General features: G+C 42.8%; 1 protein-coding gene across 1 annotated transcript in view; it reads left to right on the top strand.

Moving 5' to 3' along the window:
- The first annotated feature begins 3,674 nt into the window (after positions 1 to 3,674).
- METRNL (meteorin like, glial cell differentiation regulator) overlaps positions 3,675 to 22,364 on the top strand; it is a 28,350-nt gene continuing 9,660 nt past the window's right edge. The window contains exons 1-2 of the mRNA XM_061616469.1: positions 3,675 to 4,003; positions 10,582 to 10,970. Coding sequence (XP_061472453.1) covers positions 3,873 to 4,003; positions 10,582 to 10,970 — 520 coding nt within the window. The 5' untranslated portion in view covers positions 3,675 to 3,872. The remainder of the gene's footprint in view (positions 4,004 to 10,581; positions 10,971 to 22,364) is intronic.

The following is a 22,364-nucleotide window of genomic DNA, read 5'->3' on the forward strand; positions in this document are numbered from 1 at the left end:
ATTTTTTAAATATATATTTCAAACACACCCAGGTTGAAATAGGGTTGTAGTCTTGAGGTGCCCAGGTGAAAAAGGGAACTGGGCTCTTGCACCTTTAATAGTTGTGCAGAAGAGGGAATTTCCACAGGACTAACCCCCCCAATGTATTTTTAAGAACATTTTTGTAGTTATTTATTACATTTATTACAATAACCAGACAAGGTGCTTGCGATGATGCAGCCAGCAATGTGTCCTCTTGACCTTGCTCTTCTTGGCTTATTAAAGCTTGCCGAGGGGGTCTGACTAAGTGGATCCAGAGTGTGGTAAACACATCATTGTGGGAGGGAGTGGTTCCAGCCCCCTTGAAAGAGGCGGTGACCCGACCACTCCTGAAAAAGTCCACCCTGGACCCATTGGTTAGTGACAACTACCGACCGGTTGCAAATATCCCCTTTTAAGGAAGGTGATTGAGAGGGTTGTGGCGCAGCAATTGCAAGTACTCTTGGATGAAACAGATTATCTTGACCCATCTCAGTCTGGGTTCAGACCTGGTTATGGGACTGAATTGGCCATGGTTGCCCTGATGGATGACCTTTATTCTTACTTGATCTCTCAGTGGCTTTTGATACCATTGACCATGGTAGCCTTCTGGACCGACTTGGTGAGATGGGAATTGGAGGCACTGTTTTACAGTGGTTCCAATCCTATCTCCAGGGTCGTTCTCAGAAAATAGCATTGGGTGACTGTCGTTTGGCCCCCTGACAGTTGTGCTTTGGGGTGCCACAGGGTACCATCTTGTCCCCCATGCTATTTAACATCTATATGAAGCCCTTGGGAGCAGTCATCAGGAGATTTGGGGTGAGATGTCAGCAATATGCTGATGATGCCCAGCTCCATTTCTCCATAACATCTGAAACAGGAGAGGCCGTGCAAGCCCTGGACCGCTGCCTGGACTCTGTGGTGGGCTGGATGAGGGCCAATAAACTGAGTCTGAATCCTAGCAAGATGGAGGCGCTGTGGCTTGGTGGTTCCCAAGTTCGGATAATTGGTCAGTTACTCCCTCTGAAAGACCAGGTACATAGTCTGGGGGATGCTCCTGGATCCATCTTTGTCGCTAGAGGCCCAGGTGACCTGTGTGGCTAGGAGTGCCTTTTACCAGCTTCGGGTGATAAGACAGCTGTGGCCATTTATGGACCAAGATAGCCTGACTACTGTTGTCCATGCACTGGTAACCTCCAGGCTGGATTACTGTAATGCACTCTATGTGGGGCTGCCCTTGAGGCTGGTCCAGAAGCTGCAGCTGGTGCAAAATGCGGCAGCGAGACTGCTCACTGGGTCAAGGTATCACCAACATGTCACCCCACTGCTGAAAGAATTGCACTGGCTGCTCATTTGCTACTGGGCCAAGTTCAAGGTTCTAGTTTTGGTGTACAAAGCCCTATACAGCTTGGGACCAGGATACCTGAAAGACCGTCTTACCCCTTATATACCCAGTCGATCACTGCGCTCTGCAGGTGAGGGCCTCCTGCAGATACCATCTTATCAGGAGGTTCGTTCTGCACAATATAGGAAACGAACATTTAGTGTGGCAGCACCTACCCTGTGGAATTCCCTCCCCTTGAATATTAAGCAGGCGCCATCTCTGCTATCTTTTCGGCACCTTTTGAAGATTTTCCTCTTTCAACAAGCCTTTTAAGCTGAGACCTATCCCAGTCTGCGTCTGTGTTAGAATTGCTTTTAATATGTTTTCTTTAACAATATGTTTTTAACCCTTTTTTTGTTTTAAAATATGTTTTTGAAGCTTTTTAAAAATGTTTTTGACTTTTGTTTTAATGTATTTTGTCTGTTTTTATGATGTTTTAAAGTGTTTTTAGCATTTCTGTTTGCCGTCCTGGGCTCCTGCTGGCGGGATAAAAATCAAATAATAAATAAATAATAACCAGAAGTTTAAGCGCTCCGAAGGAATAATAACATATGGTCTGAAGCACCTGCGTCCCTCTCTAACTAGTGTTTCTGTTAGTGTTCAAACTTTACTGAGGTGCTCAGGCCCTGCTTGTGGGCTTCCCATGGGCCTCTGACTGGCAACTGTATAAACAGAATGCTGGACTGGATGGGCCACTGGCCTGATCCAACAGGGTTCTTCTTATGTTCTTATGTTTTTTGTGACAGAGAGAAGCCCCAATATACAATTAAAGAGAAGGTTCAACAGCACAATCATATGGATGTCTACTCATCCCAGTGAATTCAACAGGTCTCCCAGGCAGGCACATTTAGGATTGCAGCACAAATGTATTCAAATACACACTTTAAAGTTCACACTATTGACCTAAGCATTAGATTTGCCCTTACAAAGGGCTGTGCAATCTTATGCATGTTTACTCAGAAGTAAATCCCACTGAGTTAAATTGGGCTGATTCCAAAGTAAGTGCACATGGCAGCCTTTGTCAACCTGGTACCCTCCAGATGTTTTGGACTACATCTCCCATCAGGTCCAGCCAGCATGGCCATGCTGACCGAGGCTGATGGGAGTTGTAGTTTGAAGCCTCTGGAGGGTACCAGGTTGGCGGAGGCCGGTGCATACGATTGCACTGCCAGTCTTCCAATCAACTTTTTTTCAGAAACTGCAGGTGGTGCAGAATTTGGCAGCCAGATCATAGGGGCAAAACGGTCTGAGCATAAAACACCAATTCTGGCACACCTGCACTGGCTACCAATTAGTTTTGAGGCTCAATTCAAAGTGCTGGTTTTGAGCTATAAAGCCTTATATGTCTCAGGACCCCATACCTCAAGGACAGCCTCTCCCCATATGAACCAACCTGGATCCTGCATTCAGCTGAGATCCTTGTTTGTGTGCCTCCTTTGAGGAAGGTGTGCAGGATGGTGACACAAGAACAAGCCTTCTTAATGGTGACCCTCTGCTTATGGAATGCTCTCCCCAGAGAGACACACCTGGCACAGTCTTTATTTATCTTTAGGTGCCAGGCAAAAACATTCCTTTTCTCCCAGACATTTGGCTTTTAACTTTTTGGAGAGTTTCTGATGTTGTAACCTCTTTTAGGGGGTGGGTTGCGCCACCATCTTATCAATGTATTGTGTTTTTGTAAAAAAAAACTTTTTATTTGTGTGAGTTTTATATTGGTTTTAATATTTTTATTGTATGTCAGTTTGGATTCATTTTTATGAAGCAAAACAACTAATAATAATAATAGCAATAATAAACTTTGGTGCCCCTTCAGGCTTCTTGTACTGGTTTCCTCCAGCAAGAACATGTTTTTATGCAACTACACCCGTTTAACATTAAAAGTGAGTGACTGGGTCCAGATGTGATATCTGTTTGGCAGGTAGACATCTAACTGATGCTGCTTTCCCCCTTCACTATACCTTCACAGGAATTGCTGACTTTGTGCTTGTTGAAAAGCGCAGAGCTCCTGTCTGTCGTCAAAAGACAGCAACAAAAAGATAGCAGAGCGGCGACATTTTAGGGCCTCTCATGGGGGGCCTGTGATGTTCTCAAAGGAGGGAAGCCTTTTGTGTCCTATTGGCTATGAAGTTCCTGAGACAAAAAGAGCATCCCCTCATAGTACTTAGGAGCAGCTTAGAAGTATAGGAAAGAATAAAGTCCGCTCCGCAAAGAATCCAGTGCAGGTTTTCGCAGGTGACGCATGAGTGGGTGGTTTTTGAGGCGAGGTGGCTGCCCGCCCTCTGCTAAGCCAGAGCGAGCGCCGGTTTAGAGAGCTAGTAGGCTGCTGAGCCGAGTGGCCGGTCGGTGGGGATGGGCTGGTGTTAGCGGTTGGATTCGGATCGGGTTTCCCCTTCGCCATGTAGTGCTGGCTACGGGCGCTTTCCTCTTGCCTCGTCGGGTGGATCCGTTCCAGAGCAGCGCGGCGGGGACCATGCGGAGAGCCCCGGCGCCTGGGCTGCTGCTCCCGCCGCCGTCCCCGCTACTGCTTTTCGTCGGGCTTCTGGTACTGGACAGGGGCTGCACGGCGCAGTTCTCCAGCGATTTGTGCAGCTGGAAGGGGAGGTAAGAACGTGCCTGGTAGGGGCTCTGTGGGAATGCTCGGGGGTCGGTCGGTCGGTGGGGACGCGGATCATCCCGCTGTTCCATGTGCGTTGCCAGGAGTTTGGTCTTTGTCCGGGCATATCCCCGCGCCTAGGACTCGCTTCCCAAGATGCGTTCCTGCAAGGACTGCACAACTTCGGCTACCCCCTTCTCTCTTCGCCGCTCCCTCCCCAATGCTGCTTCCGCCCGATCCATTCCATCCCCGCCCCCACCCCAAATGGGCTATTCTCGGTGCCAGATCGTAGGGGGTTAATGCTCCTTTTAAACCGAGCGCGCACCCTTCTAGAGGTGCTCCCTCTTCCTCTTATCTTAGGGGCGCAGAAAGGGCAGGGAGATGCTGCGCCGATCAGCCTCTGTATGTTTCTCTCGGGCCACTTTTATGGGCTGCTTGTTGAGCTCTTCCCCCCCCTTCAAGCACCTCTGTTTTACAACCATTTCTTCCCCTTTGCTGCTCTTGGAGGACTGCGGCTTGGATCGGACTGAACAGCGAAGCATACCAAGAGAGGGCGGTCTTTTTTGGTTCTTGCTGCTTCTGCCTTCTCGTAGCTTTATGTGTCGGGGGGGGGGCTTGGCTAGTTCTTCTCGCCGTTTTGTCAACTGAAGTTTCAGTCGGGGGGGAGGGAGAAGCTCTTAGTCCCGTGTTGGGCTTGCCCTAGTTCCAGCGGCTCATGGACACATGGATTTGATTGTTGCAAAAAGATAAAAGCAATCTCTCCTCCTCTTCCTCTGCTGTTTGCTCTGATTTATTGGAAGTTTGGAGGGGGGGAGATAAGGGAAGAAGGAGGGGACAGTTTGATTAACATTCCAGGAGTGTTCAGGATGAGTATTGCCAAAGCAACGGGCAAAGGGGGAGCGGGAAGGCGGTTTGGCTTTCCGCAGACAAAGGTAGAGCGTTTTTCGACTGACCACGCAGCACCCTCCACATCTGTGCAACCCAACACCAGAATAACACACTCTGTAACTCCTCACTGGTGACCTTCTGCATTCAAGCATTCACTTCACTGTAACACAATAGGCTTGCAAGTCCTCCTTTTATGAGGCGAGTTGACAGTGTGGGTGAGCATTGTTCGCGCTCGTCAAAGCTGTAGTGCTGGGATCGCACTGGTTTTGTTGAAATCGCCCAAGTGGGACTATTCTTCCTCCGTCTTTAACATATTCTTTTAAAAAATGCTTTGAATACATCTGATTAGTACAGGGTTGCTTGCCGCCCCCATCCCTACCCCTTTTGAACACACTTGATTATTAGTACAAGGATTGTTTGTTTGTCTTTGCCATGTTGGGTTACTCAGCTTCGAGTTTTGTTTTGGGAAGGGGGCAAATCCTACTCAAGAGGTCTCATTACTTTCCTGGGTCGGGTTGGTAGCTGGTCCTTGGAAACTGAAAAACACATGCATGTGGAAAGGAGGGTTATGAGTGGGTGTTTTTAACATTTCCCTGACTTCATCTGGAGTTCACCTGCTGTTGTACAATACTGATCTCGAAAGATATTGGAGTCTGGTCTCAGTTACACCTGTGGCATAGCGTCATTGCTGTTGCTTTAGATTTAAATCAGCATTGCTGATGGCAAATTCTTACCCAGTGTTCCACTGTCTGTCACAGCTATGCTAATCGTTCTGGTTGTGAAATCTTTAAAGCGCTTGGCTCCAAAGCTCTTTCCTCCCCCTCCCCCCACTTTAATCCGCTGTAATCATTTTAATGTGTCTTTATGGTTTTTGAAATCTTTTATAGATCATGACACTTGGGAAAAGATTTTCATTCAGACATGAAACCATAGCTAAATGGAGTGCATCTGTAATCTATACTTGGCTTCTTTGGGGCACTTTAAACAAAATGGAGAACCAGTGAATGACTTTAAAACGAGCATAACTTTAATAAATTGGATGGTTTTAAGCAACAGCTTGGAGTAGCAGACTATATTTTGGGAATAACTAAAAGATCAAAATGGTGGAAATAAGGTTTTGTTACATTCTTTTTAGCTGCATTTTGTTGTTGTTTATGGTGAGGGTGGGAGAGAGAATCCAGACACTTCTTGTAACTGTTCACTTTCTTTTTTTGGGTGTGGGGGGGAAATCCAGATAGTCAAGAATTATCTCAAGTGTCAAGAATTGTCACATGCATAGTGGCAAAAAATACTTGCATTATCTGGAAAGATAATAGCTGAAAATAGTGACATGGGACACTTGCTGAATGCCATCAGATAATTTGTACTTAAAGACATGGCCTGTACCTAAGACATACAACTTTGCAGCATAATTTACAGTTTTAACAACTTCACTGCCACTTTCCTGATACTGTGGTTTGCTGAAATAGCTTTGTGTTCAAAACCCATTCTCAGGCTGTGATCCTAAATAAATCTACCTGGAATAGAAGCATCTAATATTAACATAAATGTTGTTTACCACACAAAAAAAAGCTAGGAGCTGCTGGCAGTCATCTGGATCATCTATCCCTAAATTCAGCAATAACAACAAACCTATAAGGTAGGACAGTAGCATAATCCTATCTAGATTGGGCTCCAAAAGAGTGGCTTGCTTAAGGCTGTCTCATGAATATACTGTAGAGGCAAGATTTAAATGCAAGGCTTCTTGATTTGTACTTGGTCTTTCAGCAACTACCCTAGACCAGCTCTCATTAATATGTTGCGACACTAATGAATGAAGTCTCTCTTCTAGGTGCCAGCCACAGGGGATGTGTGTAAGCAACATGACTCACTTCCTTGTTGTGGGGCTGACCCAACCATTCTTCTCTCTGCCCTCCACCCCCCCATCTGTCATCATGTATTTTAGTTTCACGGAATGACACATTATTGTGGTTGCACAAGAAGAGAACATTTGACTTTTGAAAAATAGGTGGAACTGACCAAAACAGGTGTCTCTGGTCTGAGCCATACAGCCTAAGCTGCAGAGGCTTGTGGGAATGGGTTTAGCTCAGTGGTAGAGCATATGCATTGCATGCAAAATGTTTCAGGTTCAACCCCTGGCATCTCCATAAACCACTGGGAGAGAGCCTTGTGTGAAATCCTGGAGAGTTGCTCCCAGTCAGTATCAACAGACCAATGGCCTGACTTGATTTAAGGCAGCTTTTCTTCTAGACCAATTCATGGAAAAGTAGGCAATCAATGGGAGAAACGGGATGCTGGTCTACACATCTTTGGTCTGATTCAGCAGGGGCTATTCTGATGCTTTTTACCTCTAGGTACATGCATAACAAATGGCCAATGTAGTACCTTCTAGAAGTTATTAGATTCCAGTTCCTATCAGGGAAGGAGGGAGATGCTGTCCAGTAACATCTGGAGGGCACCATGTTGCCTAACGTGGGCCTTGGCTACTGTTGAATGGAGAACTGCTTTAGTATAATGGCTAGACTAGAGAGGCGAGTTTGGAAACTGGAATACCAAGTTCAGAATCCTGTTCTGCTTTGAAATTTATTGGGTAGCCATGGGCAAAGGTTTGCACTTTCAGGTTAACCTACTCCTACCACACATGGTTGTTGGGAGACTAAGAGTGCGAAACCTTGCCCACCCACCATGCTGACGGGGGTAGGTAGGATATTATGCCAGTGCTTGTCTGCTGGTGGAAAAGATTATTGGTAGTGGGCCATTTTGGGGGCAGGAGACCAAGTGGCTTTGGATCCAAAATAACACAGATCCCCTGAATGGCTCAATCCCTGGGCTCCTCAGTTATACCAGCCTGGAGCTGGCATAGCACAAAGGAAGGAAGAAGTGCCCACCCGCCCTCCATGAGCCAATGGATGTGCCACTCTGCTCCTCTCTATTACCAGTTAGGATTGCTCTTTAAAATGCTTCTTTGCTGAGGTCTTTGAAAGAAGATTTAATGTAATTAATAAATTTTGTATAATAATTCTTAATTGGTGGATTTTGTAAACTAGCTTTTTTTTAAGCAGCCTGGGGCAATTGAGCCTTGCATATCTTGGGGCAATCAGGCAAGTTCCTTGAATCAAGAAGACTCTCTGTGTCCAGTCTAGTATTACATATTCCATTTGAACCCTAATTGTCTGCCTTCAAAAGAAACTTGTTTCCACAGAGTGTTACGGCTCTTCATGCTGTCCAAAAAAGGATCTTTTCATATAATCCTAGGTACAGGATTCTGTTGGGGGGGGGAAGTCACTTTTTGTGTGACCCAAGGCATTAAGCATTCCATGGCCTTGTAACAGCAAGTGAAATGTAAGGTACTGCCTACAGTCTGTAAGAAGATGTAGTGGATCGGTGCCTGTACTCTCTAAGCTTTGGTGGCCAATCTCCATATTTCAAGGACTTGGATCACAAAAGCCTTAAACTGTTTAAAATAATAATCATAGGTATGTAAATGCCAGACCTAGTTCTTACTGTATATCTATCCCCACCCAAGATTTCTGCCTGTCTTTTTTCCATTTATATTTGCCAGAAAATAATTGTAGTAAAATGAAATGCATTGTTGTCCTGTCTGACCTCCTGCATGTTTAATTTTGTGTTTAATACCTTTTGATAATGAATCTTCTGAACTCCCAACGCTAAGATGTCTTTCCATTGTGGCCAGCTCTAGTGAATGGCAGTGTTAACTAGCTCAGGAGGATTTAGCCATGTCATTTTGTGTGTTTCTTGAAATTGCATTCAGTATTCTCCATTCTGCTAGGAACTTGGCATGTACCCTAACTTCTTGCTCTTCTCAGCTTTGCCTTTCCCCCTCTATGGCTTGTGGGATATAACTGGGCTCAGTGAAGACTTCTACAGTGCTCCTGCTTTCCTTTCAGCAACAAGAAAAGCTCACAGACATCTACTGATTCATAAATCCATTGTTTCAATGTGAAGGTCACTTGCTGTGCAAACTTCAAAGCAAAATTCCCATTCTCTTCTCCAATGGCTTTATACTTTCTCTCTGAAAAGTGGTCACATTTTGGAGCAGGAATAGTTCCAAGGGGCATGATATACTGGTACTGGTATTTCACTCATATGATGTTAATGATGCACCCTATTTTAGGGGGAAGTTCAGCACCTTGCTGTAATTGCAGGAAAGTCATTACTAAAATGTAGATTATCTGAGGTTTGACGGGTTCCAGAGCTCAGTTTTTTCTAGGGTTCCAATCTTGGAACATGTGCAGCCGTAAAAGGAGTGCCTCCATGTTGTCAGTTGCTCTGCCCTCATCATTGAGAAATGACAGACACATTTGGGATAAAAGGAGTGGAGCTTTCATGCATGTCTGACCTTTGAATTAAACAGTGTGGGTAGCTCAGTTTAACAAGGTGCCACTAGACTCTCACTCTCATTTTGAGAATAGCAGTCTAGGAGGGTAATACACGCAAGCTGATCACGTGTGTGTGTGTGTGTGTGTGTATTTAAGACAAATAACATTGCCTCAAATATATCAAGTGTTTCTTTGTGCTGGAGGCAAAAGCACAGAGGTCAAGAACCAAGCCTCTGTGCTCTTGATGTGGCTTTCAGGATTATTCAGTAGTGTATGTTTGCAGACAGAATTATGATGATGATGGTTAAAATTTGAGTTTTTTGGAGCTTCCTCATGTAACCTCTGAACAGTATGTTACACTGACATCCCCAATAATGTCAATCACTTCACCCTTAAATTGAAACCATGTGTTGGCCTGTATGTTTCTTCCTGTTCTCTCTTCTCTTCCCCTTTCTCCCACAACTAATTTTAACTGCTGGTTGATCTTCGATATGTGCCCATCTTCTTCCCCTCCTCTCTGAGTAGCAACAAAGTTGTTTGCCTCCTAGGGTTTAGCATCTCTTATATTTTATCAAGATTGTTTCACTCATTTTTATTTATTTATTATTTGGCTTATATCCTGCCCTTCTTCCCAGCAGAAGGCCACTTTCATAAGGCCTGCTGGAAATCTGGATTTATTCTCAATTATGGCACTAGATAAGAACATTTCAAGCAGCCTTCCCCCACCTGGTGCCTTCCAGATGTTGTTGGACTCCAGCGTCTGTGAGATCTGGCCAGTGGTCAGGGAGGATGGGAGCTGGAGTCCAACAACATCCGGAGGGCACTGGGTTGGGGAAGGCTGATTTATATAAGCATAGGGAGATTGTGGTAGCTGATGTGAATGCAGTGTAGGGCTCAATGAGCTTCAGTCTTACTCCTCATCCACAGATTTTGTGAGTGACTTTGGCCTTGTCACATAACACCTATCATAAACATTAATAATCTGAACCTCCCAAAAATGCTGCATGGCTTCAGTTAATTATTATTGTAACCCAGGGGCAGCCAACATAGCGTCTTCCAGTTGTTTTGGGTTACAATTCCCATTAGTCCCAACCAGCACTGTCAGTGTCCAGGGATGATGGTAGTCGTGGTCCACAACATTTGGAGAGTATCATGTTAGACCTTTTTGAGATAAGCACCAATACTTGAATGTATAGCTGAAAGCCTTTTCACATTCTTAAGGTCTGTCTGAAGCCATACTTTATTGCAGTTTCCACAACCTTTATATAAATTTCCACAACATCTTTATCTGAGTATATACAGCATTAAAATGTGCAGACATTTTTACAATAATTTCTCCATCTTTCTTTTTTCCCTAGTGGGTTAACACATGAGTCTCACAGAAAAGATGTTGAACAGGTCTACCTCCGCTGCTCTGAAGGAGCAATAGAATGGATGTATCCCACAGGAGCGCTGATAGTCAATCTACGACCCAGTATTGTATCTTCCTCTCCCAGACATTGGACTGTCTGCATAAAGCCCTTCAAGGACTCCGCAGGAGCAAATATTTATTTGGAAAAAACTGGAGAATTAAAACTGCTGGTCCAAGATGGAGATCACAGCCCTGCTAAAGTGCATTGCTTCAGCTTTGATCAGGGTGGTCTCTTTGTCGAGGCCACTCCTCAGCAGGACATTAGTCGGAAGATTACAGGCTTCCAGTATGAACTAATAAACAAGGGGACGGCATCTGATTTGCACATGGTTTCTGGTGAGTTATGAGATGATTGATTGCAGTTGCACTCTCCCGGTCTTGAATTCTTATTGCCTGCCAAAATGAATGTGAGAATAGTACACTGGGGTCCTACAGTTTATTAGGAGTTGGAAGGAAAAGAAAGCTATTTAATCACATGTGAGTGATAGCCTTCTAGGTTGCCCTCTGTTAAGAAAGTTGTACTCCTCAGAAATTGTTATAGTGAAGAGGAGTTCATTCTAGGCAGAAAGAGTTGACAGTGTTAAAAAATAACTTAAGAATCTCTTACCTTCCTAGCAGGTTGCCATATGCAACTTAGCTTGTTCTTCAAGTTAGCAACCTGTGTTCAGTGTAACTTTTACCTTGAGGTTCCAAGTCACAAATCCCTCCCGCTGCAACCTTATTGTATAGCTGCAAATTGTGAGACAGGCCCCAAAGCAAGTTAATAACATGAATGTTTCAAAACCTAAACTCTGAGCTACTTCACACATGGTAGGCTTCTGTGTAGATCTCACTTCCAAGTCAGAAACTGCATGTACCCAGCTGGGAGAATATCACAGACATCTTTTTCTGCATGTACAGTGGTTGAATTGCAAGAGCTTCAACCATTTGTTGTTGGGCAAAGACTCCCTTGATTGTTTCACTCCTATTGTTTGGCTTTTGTTCCTCCTGTAGCTGTATCTATTCGTTGACCTCATTACTCATTTGTTATAAAGGAGTTTATAACAAGGTTATAAAGGTGTTCCTCCTGGGGCAAGGTCTGCCTTATCACTATCTTGAGATCTTCTCATCACAGTGGTGATGCACAGTGATATGCATTTTGCTATGCCATGTAACTTAATAGTGCCTCTGTTGGTCTAGTTCATCGTTCTCGGACCTTGGGTTACATTGACCATGCTGTCTGGGGATGATGAGAGTTGTAGTCCAACAACTTCTGGGGACCCACGGTTGAAGAACAGTGGTCTAGTTCAAAAACTATTCCTTTAAATAGTTTGTAACTTTATGTCTTTTATTTCTCCACTGTCTTGAACCAGCTGGATGGGATAAATAATACAATCTGAGTAATTAACAGCAGCCTAGGGGGCATTGTCACCTTTTGTAGCAAGTAGGTAAAGGCCAGAGAACTCCTAGGGACTACTACCTACTTTCAGACCAATTTATGATTGGTTGGTTTTGTAGAGACAGGTTGGCAGAGTTGTAGTCCTCAGGGCTGAAAGCTGACAACATACTAAGTCAACTGCTATCACTTGATCCTGATGGGACATAAAACAAATATTGTATGACTACTGAAGCACCATTTAAAAATCTGTGTTTCACAGTCAGTTTTACATAAAACAAGTAGATGTTTTCTGTTCTGCAAAGTAATGTTGGCTGTCTGTCAATTCAAAATGTGCATAGACATCTGCTTTTTTTTGGTGACCTTGCTTGTGTAGTATGATCTGCTGCTGCAGCTGTTGCAGTTCCCTGCAGTAGCTGATAGGTGGCGCATGTGGCATTACAACTGCATGTGGAATATTTTGCTCTCAGATGTTTTTCTTTGCACTCTCTGAGATATTTTAAAGTTGAATATTTTGGGATCTCAAAATATTTCGAGACTGCAGCAAAATCCATTACAGTGCAATCCTACACATGTTTGCTCAGAATTCATTTCCACAGAGTTCATTAGGACTTACTGCCAGGTAAGTGGATGTAAGATGGTAGCCTCTGCATGTTACTACCTATATTCTAACAAGCCACCTGCTGAATCTTTTTGCAGATTTAGCGATAAACTATAAGCCCTTTGCACTGCTCTTCCCCACTCTCATTGGGGAGAAAGGAGCTATGTTCCATGTCTTAGCGTTGCATCCGAACAAGGGATCATGGTTTGTTTCACTCCAACAAACCATGTTAAGCCAAGAACAATATTTGGTTCAGATGTAGCACTAAGTCAGGGATTGTGGTTTGTTTTTCCCAAATGTGAACAGGGAAGAGTGAAATGAGTGTGATCACCTTGGCTCATGCAAGGTAAACCATGGTTTGTGGCTGACTATGGTACACAAACACTGCACATGATTTGGTAGATATGAGCCTTAGTTAGATTCTCACAAGCTGGGTATAGATATACTAGATTCACATCCCACATTTACAGCACATTCCTAGGCATAAGTCCCATAGGTTAAATAGGACTTACTTCCAGGTGAGTTTGTGTATGATTGCAGCCATAATCTGTCTTACTGAATAACTGGAGATAGATCAAATTCAGTTGTGCAAGAAAGGCATGCATGGATCCTAGCCTGAGAGTTACTGTGATTCGTCTCTTTTTTATGTTTATTGGACTAGAACCCTAAAAAAAAAATAATTAAGGACTAAGAGGAGGTGGCTGTGAAGCATTGAAATGATAGCGCAACAACCTTTTTTCTTCCGTCATGTACTCTCATCAGCTAAATGACTCCTTGCCTGTTTTTCTACACCCCAATGATATTGAACCCTGCCTTTAATTTTTTTCTGCTACTTTTCCTAACCTAGGTGTGATCAAAGCTTGCTAGTCATCATAGTAATACTTTAATGACCTGCTGTGCCCCCAAAATCATGACATTGCAGAGTACATAAGCACATAAGCAGTGCTTGGCAGAGTGACAGGGATTTAATTAGTAGATCCAGCATTTTATTAGTTTACACTCCTCCTTTCTACTCAATCTGGGCTTTGCAAACAATGCCATGAAGCTAAACTTTCTGAGCAAGCTTCTTGGAGCAGGGAATAAGCATTGTGCTGTAAACCAGGTTCTGTTGGTTTAGCCATTTTGCTGTGACACATAACCAACCAATGCTGCAGCATAATTTATCCACATTTTCTGTGTCTTCTCTTCTGTAGTAAGTACTAGAAAGGAAACTGTAATAAGGGATATGCTGCAAGTAAAAACCATGGTCATTTCAATCCAATACTTTATGTAGAGTGGACTTGCTGTCATTTGAGCACATGATAAATCCCAGTGCATATGATTGGCAGAAGCAGGGACACATAATCTCCAATGTAAATACACTTTACTTTGGTTCACTCCACTATAGAAGTGAGTCTGAAACAGCATTATGTGGATGAGCAATGACTGAGAATGCTGTTTTTTGGGATATCTACATGCGGCTTGTGTCCATCTTTGGTCCTAGTGGCTGAAAATGAACGGCTGGTTCACTCATATATGCTGACCTAAGGCTGGAGTTGCATAATAGGAAGGATTAATGCAATACATGTTCAAAAATTCTATATATGTGGCAAAAGTGTGTCACATTCTGATATTTAGGCATTAATGTGCACACCCTGCCCAGCAGCTTAATTATGACTTGTTTATTGCTATCAAATTACAATCTGAAGCCATATGAACCCATGAGCTATGGCTTAGTGCTATGTGCAGATGTAGCACACTTCCTTAACCATTGCTTGTCCCCCCTCCCTCCGCTCATCAGACTACCAAGAGCAGGTGAGAAACAACATGGTTTGTTCAACTTTCTGTAGGACAACTTGTTAACTCATGGTTTTTTAAAAAAAACAAACCTTGGCTTAACCTTATGTGTGAGCCAGGTCCTATATGTGGTCTATAGGATCTAAGGGCACAGCTACATATTACAAACAACATGAGACTTCCATCAAACATGGCAGTCTTTTGTTGAATTTTATGTCTAGTAATACCTTTTTACCTTCTGCCCTTGCATCATTATAATACACATTTCCCTGCCCTCATCTTCAACAGCCAATGATATGTGGTGGGGGTACATAATTATGATTCAGGGCATGGGATAAATCATAATAGATATTACAGAAAAGGAGGGGAAATTCAGCATTGGGTTTCTGAGTGTGTGAGATGCAACAGTCGCTCCTTCTAAGAGAGGCCAACGTAGACCTCTACAGCACTAGGCTGAAGAAAGAAAAACCTTCAGAGATCAGCATGAAAGCTGTCTTGCCAGTGGCATTTCTGCCAACTGTGAGGAAAACTAATAAAATTACAAACACCCCTCCCTCCCTTTTTATATTCATTCTCTCTCATATAACTCTGGAATGGGAGCTTTACGAAAGCACTTGAGAATAAAGAAGATTGGGAGTAAAGGCTTGCTCAAAGGTAACCACTGCACAAAAAGTACAGTGCTGCCTCAACTTTTTTTTAATGAAAGGAAGGAAAGTTGGGGTCCCTCACTGAGCTTGAATAATCTTTCTTTGCAGCTGTTCAGCTAGGATTCCAATCCTCTTACTCATGTTGAAAAGCACTTTACTCCGTGAGAGTTTGCTCTGTATATTCAGTGTTTTAAACGCCAGGCTCCTTGGTTTTCACTGGAAAACTGCTTCCCTGTGTCTTAGCCAAGATCTGCAAACTTAATTTACTGGAATTCATAAATATAAGCCCCTGTTACCTTCAGGGGTTGTTCTGCATTAAGCAAGTCAAACTTTAACAAACATTCTTCTATCTTGATGGGATCTACTTGTTATAAGGCAGGTTCTGCTAGTTTATGGGTTTCCTATATTTTAAAGTCCGGTAGCTAGCTGAAAACATTTATAAATGCCTGCATTCAAACACCAATCAAGTTAAGTGAGAACAATAACTGGCAATTTCTTTTAGGGTAATGTTTGAGGAGCATAGCCCTTGGAAAGTGTTTTCTCTGGTATGATGCAAGTGTATTGGGGTGATGGTGAGGAGATTAAGGACATGCAGATGATGATTGCCCCCCCCCAAACCTCTGCACATGATGCCACTGGGAACAGATTTTGAATGGCCACAATCTCCAATCAAGCATAGAATGTTGCATAATGCTTGATATGATGCGGAAATCAAGAAATTGCTTTATGATGAATCAGACCGCTGGTCCATCTAGCTCAATATTGTCCACACTGACTGACAGCAGCTCTCCAGGGTTTCGGGCCAGGGTCTCTCCCAGCCCCACCTGAATTTGTCAGGGATAGAGCCTGGTACCTTCTGCAGGCAAAGCAGATGCTCTGCCACTGAGCTACAGCCCTTCCCTTCAGCCATGCATTTATTGGACAAGCAGAGGCTGTCTTGACCTGGTGATCCCCACCCTTTTTTCAGTGGAGCATGGATTGTATAGCTGGGGAGAATTGTTTTCAAATAACTATGCTGTTCTGACTGTATATGTGATATTTTCCATCTTTTAACTGTGGTTAGCCCTGGTGGGGATGTAACAGCAGGAGAAGAGAGTGCACAGGCTGATTCCAAGGTCTTAGCCAGGGTTACATCTATGTGAGCTTAGCATCTCTTGGTTCCAGCATTATATTCTAAATGCAACAAAAGAGCACAGGAGATTTTGTGAGCTTGAAATTTCTCTGTCCCTCTCATCACAAAGAAACTTTGTTTGGGGTGGAAAGTAAACTCTGAACAGGCCCCAGATGGCAATAAAGTCACTAGCCTTACAATTCTGTCAATTACTAAAAGCATATTTCACCCCACCCCTTTCCTCATTGATTTTCTTTCAATGTCAATTTCAGTTCAACTGAATATGAATTATTCACCCCCACCTACCCATTCTTTGGGGCTTAAATTTTGTTGGCAGAAGAGGAAAGGACGGAAGGATGTGTGAGCAAAAGAGTCACTTGCTCTAGCATTTGAAGCTACAGAGGCCCCTGGAACCTGCTTTGCAGACTTTTGCCTGCCAAAAGGCACATAATGACCTTTTCACAAAAAAACCCCTACATTTTCGGAGCCAAAACGAGGTTACACCCAAAAGCAGTGGCTGGAAGGGAGAGAGAGAAGTCCTGCCTTCCCAAGAGTGACGCATCCCACTATGTAGAGGCAAAACAGGTTATTTAAAATTAATAAAATGAGCATTTTCTTTCTTTTGCTAATCCTCCAGACATACATGCATATTTTTTTAAAAAAGAGTTAACTGGTTCTGCCAGTACTCAGAATAACATGATGCAGATTACTGGAAACATAACCCAGTATCCTTGTTTTTAGAAGCCCTGTCAGTTTCAAGTCAACTTGTGCTGATTTATCATCCCACCCTTGCTATGTCTTTTTGTCTTTTCCTTTTTACTGATTAGGTGAGATGCGTGCTTGTCTTAGTGCAACGGCTTTTGCCAACCTGCTGCCCTCCGTACAGTTTGGACTACAACTCCCATCAGCATATGGAGGGCACTGGTCGGCAAAGGCTTTTGTACAACCATTTGGGAAGGACAACTTAAGAAGATGTAAACTATTGGACCCTTATCTATGTGATTAGAAGTAGGGAGGTAGCTGGGATAATGGATCATAGGATTTTTGCACGAGTACTTGAGAGAGGAGGGGAATACAGCAGGGAGAAGCACACCGGAGGATAAAACTAGGTTAATCATGAGAACAAAAGGGAACAGGAATATAAGAGCAGCATCTTCTTACCTGATATTTTTGGTTGAATGCCCTACATAATGCACTTATTTTTTGTTGGAGCACGGATATTAGCCAAGTAAAATACCATATCGGAGGAAGCTGAAAAACAGCATTCAAATTTGGAAAATATCCTGGGTATCTTGTAACTTAGAAAATGACCTAAGTATGCATTATTTATTTATTAATTAATTAATTTAATTTAATTTAATTTATATACCGCCCTAAGCCCAAGGGCTCTCTGGGCGGTGTACATAAAATAAAACAGTCAGGAATATATAAATACAATAATACAATAAAATCAAGCCAACAAAGGTAAACAAAAATAATCAAACAGCAGCAAAATACAACAATACATATAATAAAACGCATTAAAATGCCTGGGAATATAAAAAGGTTTTCACCTGGTGCCAAAAAGATAGCAGCGTCGGCGCCAGGCACACCGCATTACTTATTTTGTGTGGTTATTTTTTATTGTTTCAAGGCCGCCCAGTTCACAAATTGCTTCAGCCTGTGAAGTTGTACTTCTGCGTGCATTCTGCTTCAGAAAGTCACAAAGGTGACAACTGAGTTTGAGCAAATGCACAGCTAGAGGAGGACTATAAGAAAATCCTTTGTTGCTAAACTGAGTGAAGATAAGCTCAAATTTCCTGTTAACTTGGGATCCAGAGCTGAAAAGCAGCCATGTAGTGTATTGTCCTGGTGGATTCTGATCCACTTTGCATTGGCTTGGAGGGAGAAGAGATGAATAAATGATTCAGACTTTTAAGCAAAATTTTTATTGCTTGCCAATTCCTTCTCAGGATTCCATCTAACAGGGTTAGCAGAGGTGGAGAGCTGTGTCTCTTTTTCATAGGGATTGGACTGAGTGGGAGAGGAGGAGCCTTCTGCGCTTGGCAAAAATACAGCTCTGCAAGAGGAATTGTGAGGACTAATGTCTCAAAGAGGGGAATACTACAGAGGGGCCGGAGTGGGAGGAGGACCATCCAGATATGTTTATGCCTGTTTTGCAGAGGTATAAGCACTTTACAAGAGACTAAAGAACATCACAAAATGTCTGGGTGGTTTGTTTTTAAATTCTCTTTAGGAAGGTGGGATCGCTGTGATCTCTGAAATGTGGATTTTTACTTTTCCAAGGTGCATATAGCTGAACTTGGTGAGACTCATCTCTGAATAAATATGCATTGGGTTGGGCTGGTACCTGCCCCTATTCTGAATTTAGTGCAAAGTTCTCATCACCCTGAAGTTCTGAGATGGTTTCCAGATAAAAGCCCACTTAATAGGGCCGGTTCATGTTTGTGGTTGCCCTGCACAGCTGTATGACTTGCTACCAAGTCTCATCTACAGGATGAATCATGCAACAATTCACGTGCACTTGGCATATAAACAACCGCTGGTACTTTGGGCTCCCTTAAGGAGGAGCAATTAAGGGCCTCACTGAATTTCTCAAAGGTGTGGTCACTTTGCTTCATAGCTTGTTCTTCTCCATTATATGGGTAAAGTTTTAATGAGAGAGAGAATTTTTGGCTGTAGTCCTGTACTTGCACCTAGGAACTTACTTCTTTGTAGTCCTGTAAAGGATTGCAGTGTTGAAGAAGCAAGTTTCTAGCACTTATGATTGAGAGATTCATTTAAATGCGTGTGCCTTCTTGAATTAGGGGAGCACTGATGAGCAGAACTGCCAGAAGATGGGACTTAAGTGCTCAGTATACCTCTTCCTCCCAGCTTAGGGCTTCACAGAAACAGGATAAATGCTGCATAATAAGGAAATCCATGTCAGCTCGCTTAGTTTTATAACTTCTTCAGGTTGTAGAATTTGGATTGCCTTGCACCAGAATTTGAGATTGTTTGGGTACAGTGTATACAGAGGCATGTCCCCTAGAGTGAGTGGTCGAATGAGAGTCTAGAACAATTATATAATGGAGCTTTGGGGTCAATTATGGTTTCGCTGAAATACAAAACCCAACCTGCATTCTTTGTTTCAGGCAAAAAAATTGTCACATTTCTCTGGTGTCTGAATCCTAAAAGTTTATTTTCAGATTGTTCTTCTGTGCAGTTCCCATTAATTTCAGTGAAACCTGCCTGGTAGAACTACCTGGTTGTTGTTTTTAAGTCAGTAGTGGCCATGGTATATTCCACACTCTAGTTACAGAGTTCCTGGCATCTGCAATTCGTGAGATGCCAAGATTCAATGAAGAAGTTTGAAAAGAACCCAAATCCATTCCTCCTCTACACCGCTGACCACTTTTAGGAACCACTCATAAAGGATTGCTTAGGTTATTTTGAAAGGCTTCCTTAAACTTTGATCTTTTTTCACTAACTTGCTTTCCAAGTTTAACTTTAACCAGCTCCTAGTCATTTAATGCAATTCCACTCCAATCTGGATTCCATACGAGGTTGAGACACTTTCCTGGCAGGGCTCCAGCCTAGGTTAATATATACCAGTACTTAGTTTTTATTGTCCTGATACCAGAGGGCAGGAGAAAGTTATTTTTGTGCTTGAGCAGAATACCAGATAAGAACTTACAAGTAAAAAAGGGCAGGAAACTTGTGGTGTGCTACCTAGTTTTTTCCCTTCTGACTAACTGGAACAAGATTATTCTAAGATCCTCTTGTTCATAATATAAAGGACGTGCAATGTAGTGTAGATTGGTTGAGCCAGGGAATGTTGGTTGTGACCAAGTTGTGGTTCACAGCACAGTCAGGAATGTGATGACTGCTGATGTCAAGGCAAACCTAGTTTGCTATTACTTCCAAACCAGGCAAATAGTAGCCCTCTTCTGTGTTGGAGGCATGAGATCATGTGCATTTAGCAGCAAGATCTGAAGGGGGCTGTAATCCTGCACAGGGTTCCCGAATGCAGGGAAGCTTAGGGAACATGCACAAATGCTTTTCCGTATTACACAAAGCATTTTCCCCTAGTAAGAGGCAAAAGAAAGAAAAGTGGTCCATTCTCTTGGCACAGACCAAGTCACTGCATATGGGATTTCAGGCTTGAATTTCCTAAAAACGATTGAACTGTAAATACATTTGGTGAAATACCATAGTCCCAGCAGGCTAAGGATACAGAGAGAATTTTATCCCGTGAACATTCAAAACGAGATGATTTTTTGTTTTTCTCAGCTTTTTCTTTTTATGATAATAAGCCACAAGCCTTAACAGAAACAAAGCAGAGTTTTAGATTAATAGATTTTTCAAATCCAAAAGAAGCATCAAGAGCACTTAAGCCTTGTTAATATTTATGTTTTCTTTAGGCCCTGGTTGTAGCAGCAAACCCCAGGATCCCAGCAGTGAACCCTTAAGCTTTCCTCAGGTGTGTTATGATGTTCTGGTTTCCACTGGACTTGTGCCAGAGTCTGGCAGACATTCTGCATGTTCATTTTTTAAATCTTATATTCTAATGTGCCGATATCAAGCTCCTGTATGTCTATGGTCTAAAACTATCATTTGTCTGTTAAAATAATGAATTCATTGACATGTTTGGGCAGGAGGGGTGCACTTTTCAAGAAGATAGTGACATTTGGGATGTTTCCCAGAAGCAGTGAGAGAAGGGACTTCTGGGTCATATCTGGAATGAGGCTGGAGGGAAGTCCATTTTCTCTTGGTGTGGTAACATAAGAGAGATCTTGTTCTGGGACAGGCATAGCTAACATGATGCCCATCAAATGTTATTGGACTACAGTTCCCATCATTCATGATCATTGACCATGGTGGCTGGGGCTGAGAGGAACTGAAGTGGTTTGTTTGGAGAGAAGTACTTCTGGTTTTTGTAGCACTAGAACTATCCAGGAAAAAAGTTTTTTTTCCTATTTCTGCTTACCAGAGCATCTTTTTTGTTTTGGAGTTGTGGCTTTTTGGCCCTTGAGTGCACTCTACCTAAAACAAATCCCAGCTGTTCATAGTTTCTCCCGTCTAACATTTTCATTCCAGTCAGATTTGATCATAATTGTTGTCAACCTTGGAGAAAATTGGACTTTCTGAATCCATATATAATTATAGAACTACTAGTGTTGGAACAGATTTCTTTCCATAATGAATATAATCAAACCCTGACCCACAGGTACCCTAACAACTGCCAGTATTTCAGCAACTAGTTTGCCCTTGTCTTCATTTTGGATTGAAATAGTTGCTACATATGATTGTATTTATGATCTTGCGCCCAGCAATGGAGGCATACATTGCTTTGATTTTGAAATGAGGCTAGTACATATGTAACCAAGTGCAGGATCTCTGTCTTAGCTTCCTAAAAGTGAATGATAGAATTTTGGAACCACTTAAGACTCCAAGCTTCCACTGTGTCTATCCCTTACTGACATACCCTATAATTTACTAAGCTATTCCTTATAAACATAGTGAGATAAGCTGGTTCATTTTGTTCAAGTGGCCAGACGTCTTTCTTAATTCTGCAATTATGGAATAGACAGTTTTATGGAGGATTGAGGAACCAAGCAATCATTTGTTGCTTCCTACAAAAATGTCTCAAAGCAACTTACAGCTACAAAAGCATACATGATATAAAATTTAAAATACATCTAAAAGATAAAAGAACGTTGACTAGAAGTGCTGCTCCTGCAATATGAACACTTAAGGAGATGAATAAAAGAATCTCACCTCTGAATTTTTTAGATCACCCATTTATGGCTGTACACAATTCATCCACAAGTCCCAAAATGCTGATAAATCCATCTGTTGAGCCCTCTGCATGCAAAGAACTTATGTCTCCAATATATAGGAAGCTCAACATCTTGTCGGACATCTCCAGTTTTGAGGCCCTGATTACCCAGAGCTCGCCCTGGAGTGAGGAGTGGGTTAGGAGCTGCTTCATAATCCCATGTTTCTGGAGGCAGCTCTTCACTCCTGCCAAGTTCCATTAGGGATGGAGGCTAGCTAGCTCCTCACTCCAGCTTAAACCTCAGCCAAGATCTAGCTCAGCAGCACATCCACATGGTTACTGCACCCAATGTTCAGTGTGCCTTTTCATAATCTTGGGTATTCAGATCCCAGGAGATAATAAAAAGGAACAGAGTCCTTTTCTAGTTTTCTTAGCTCTGTGTTAATACTGGAAACTGGC

This window comes from Rhineura floridana, chromosome 3, assembly GCF_030035675.1.
Source record: "Rhineura floridana isolate rRhiFlo1 chromosome 3, rRhiFlo1.hap2, whole genome shotgun sequence".
In the NCBI taxonomy this organism is placed as follows: Eukaryota; Metazoa; Chordata; class Lepidosauria; order Squamata; family Rhineuridae; genus Rhineura; species Rhineura floridana.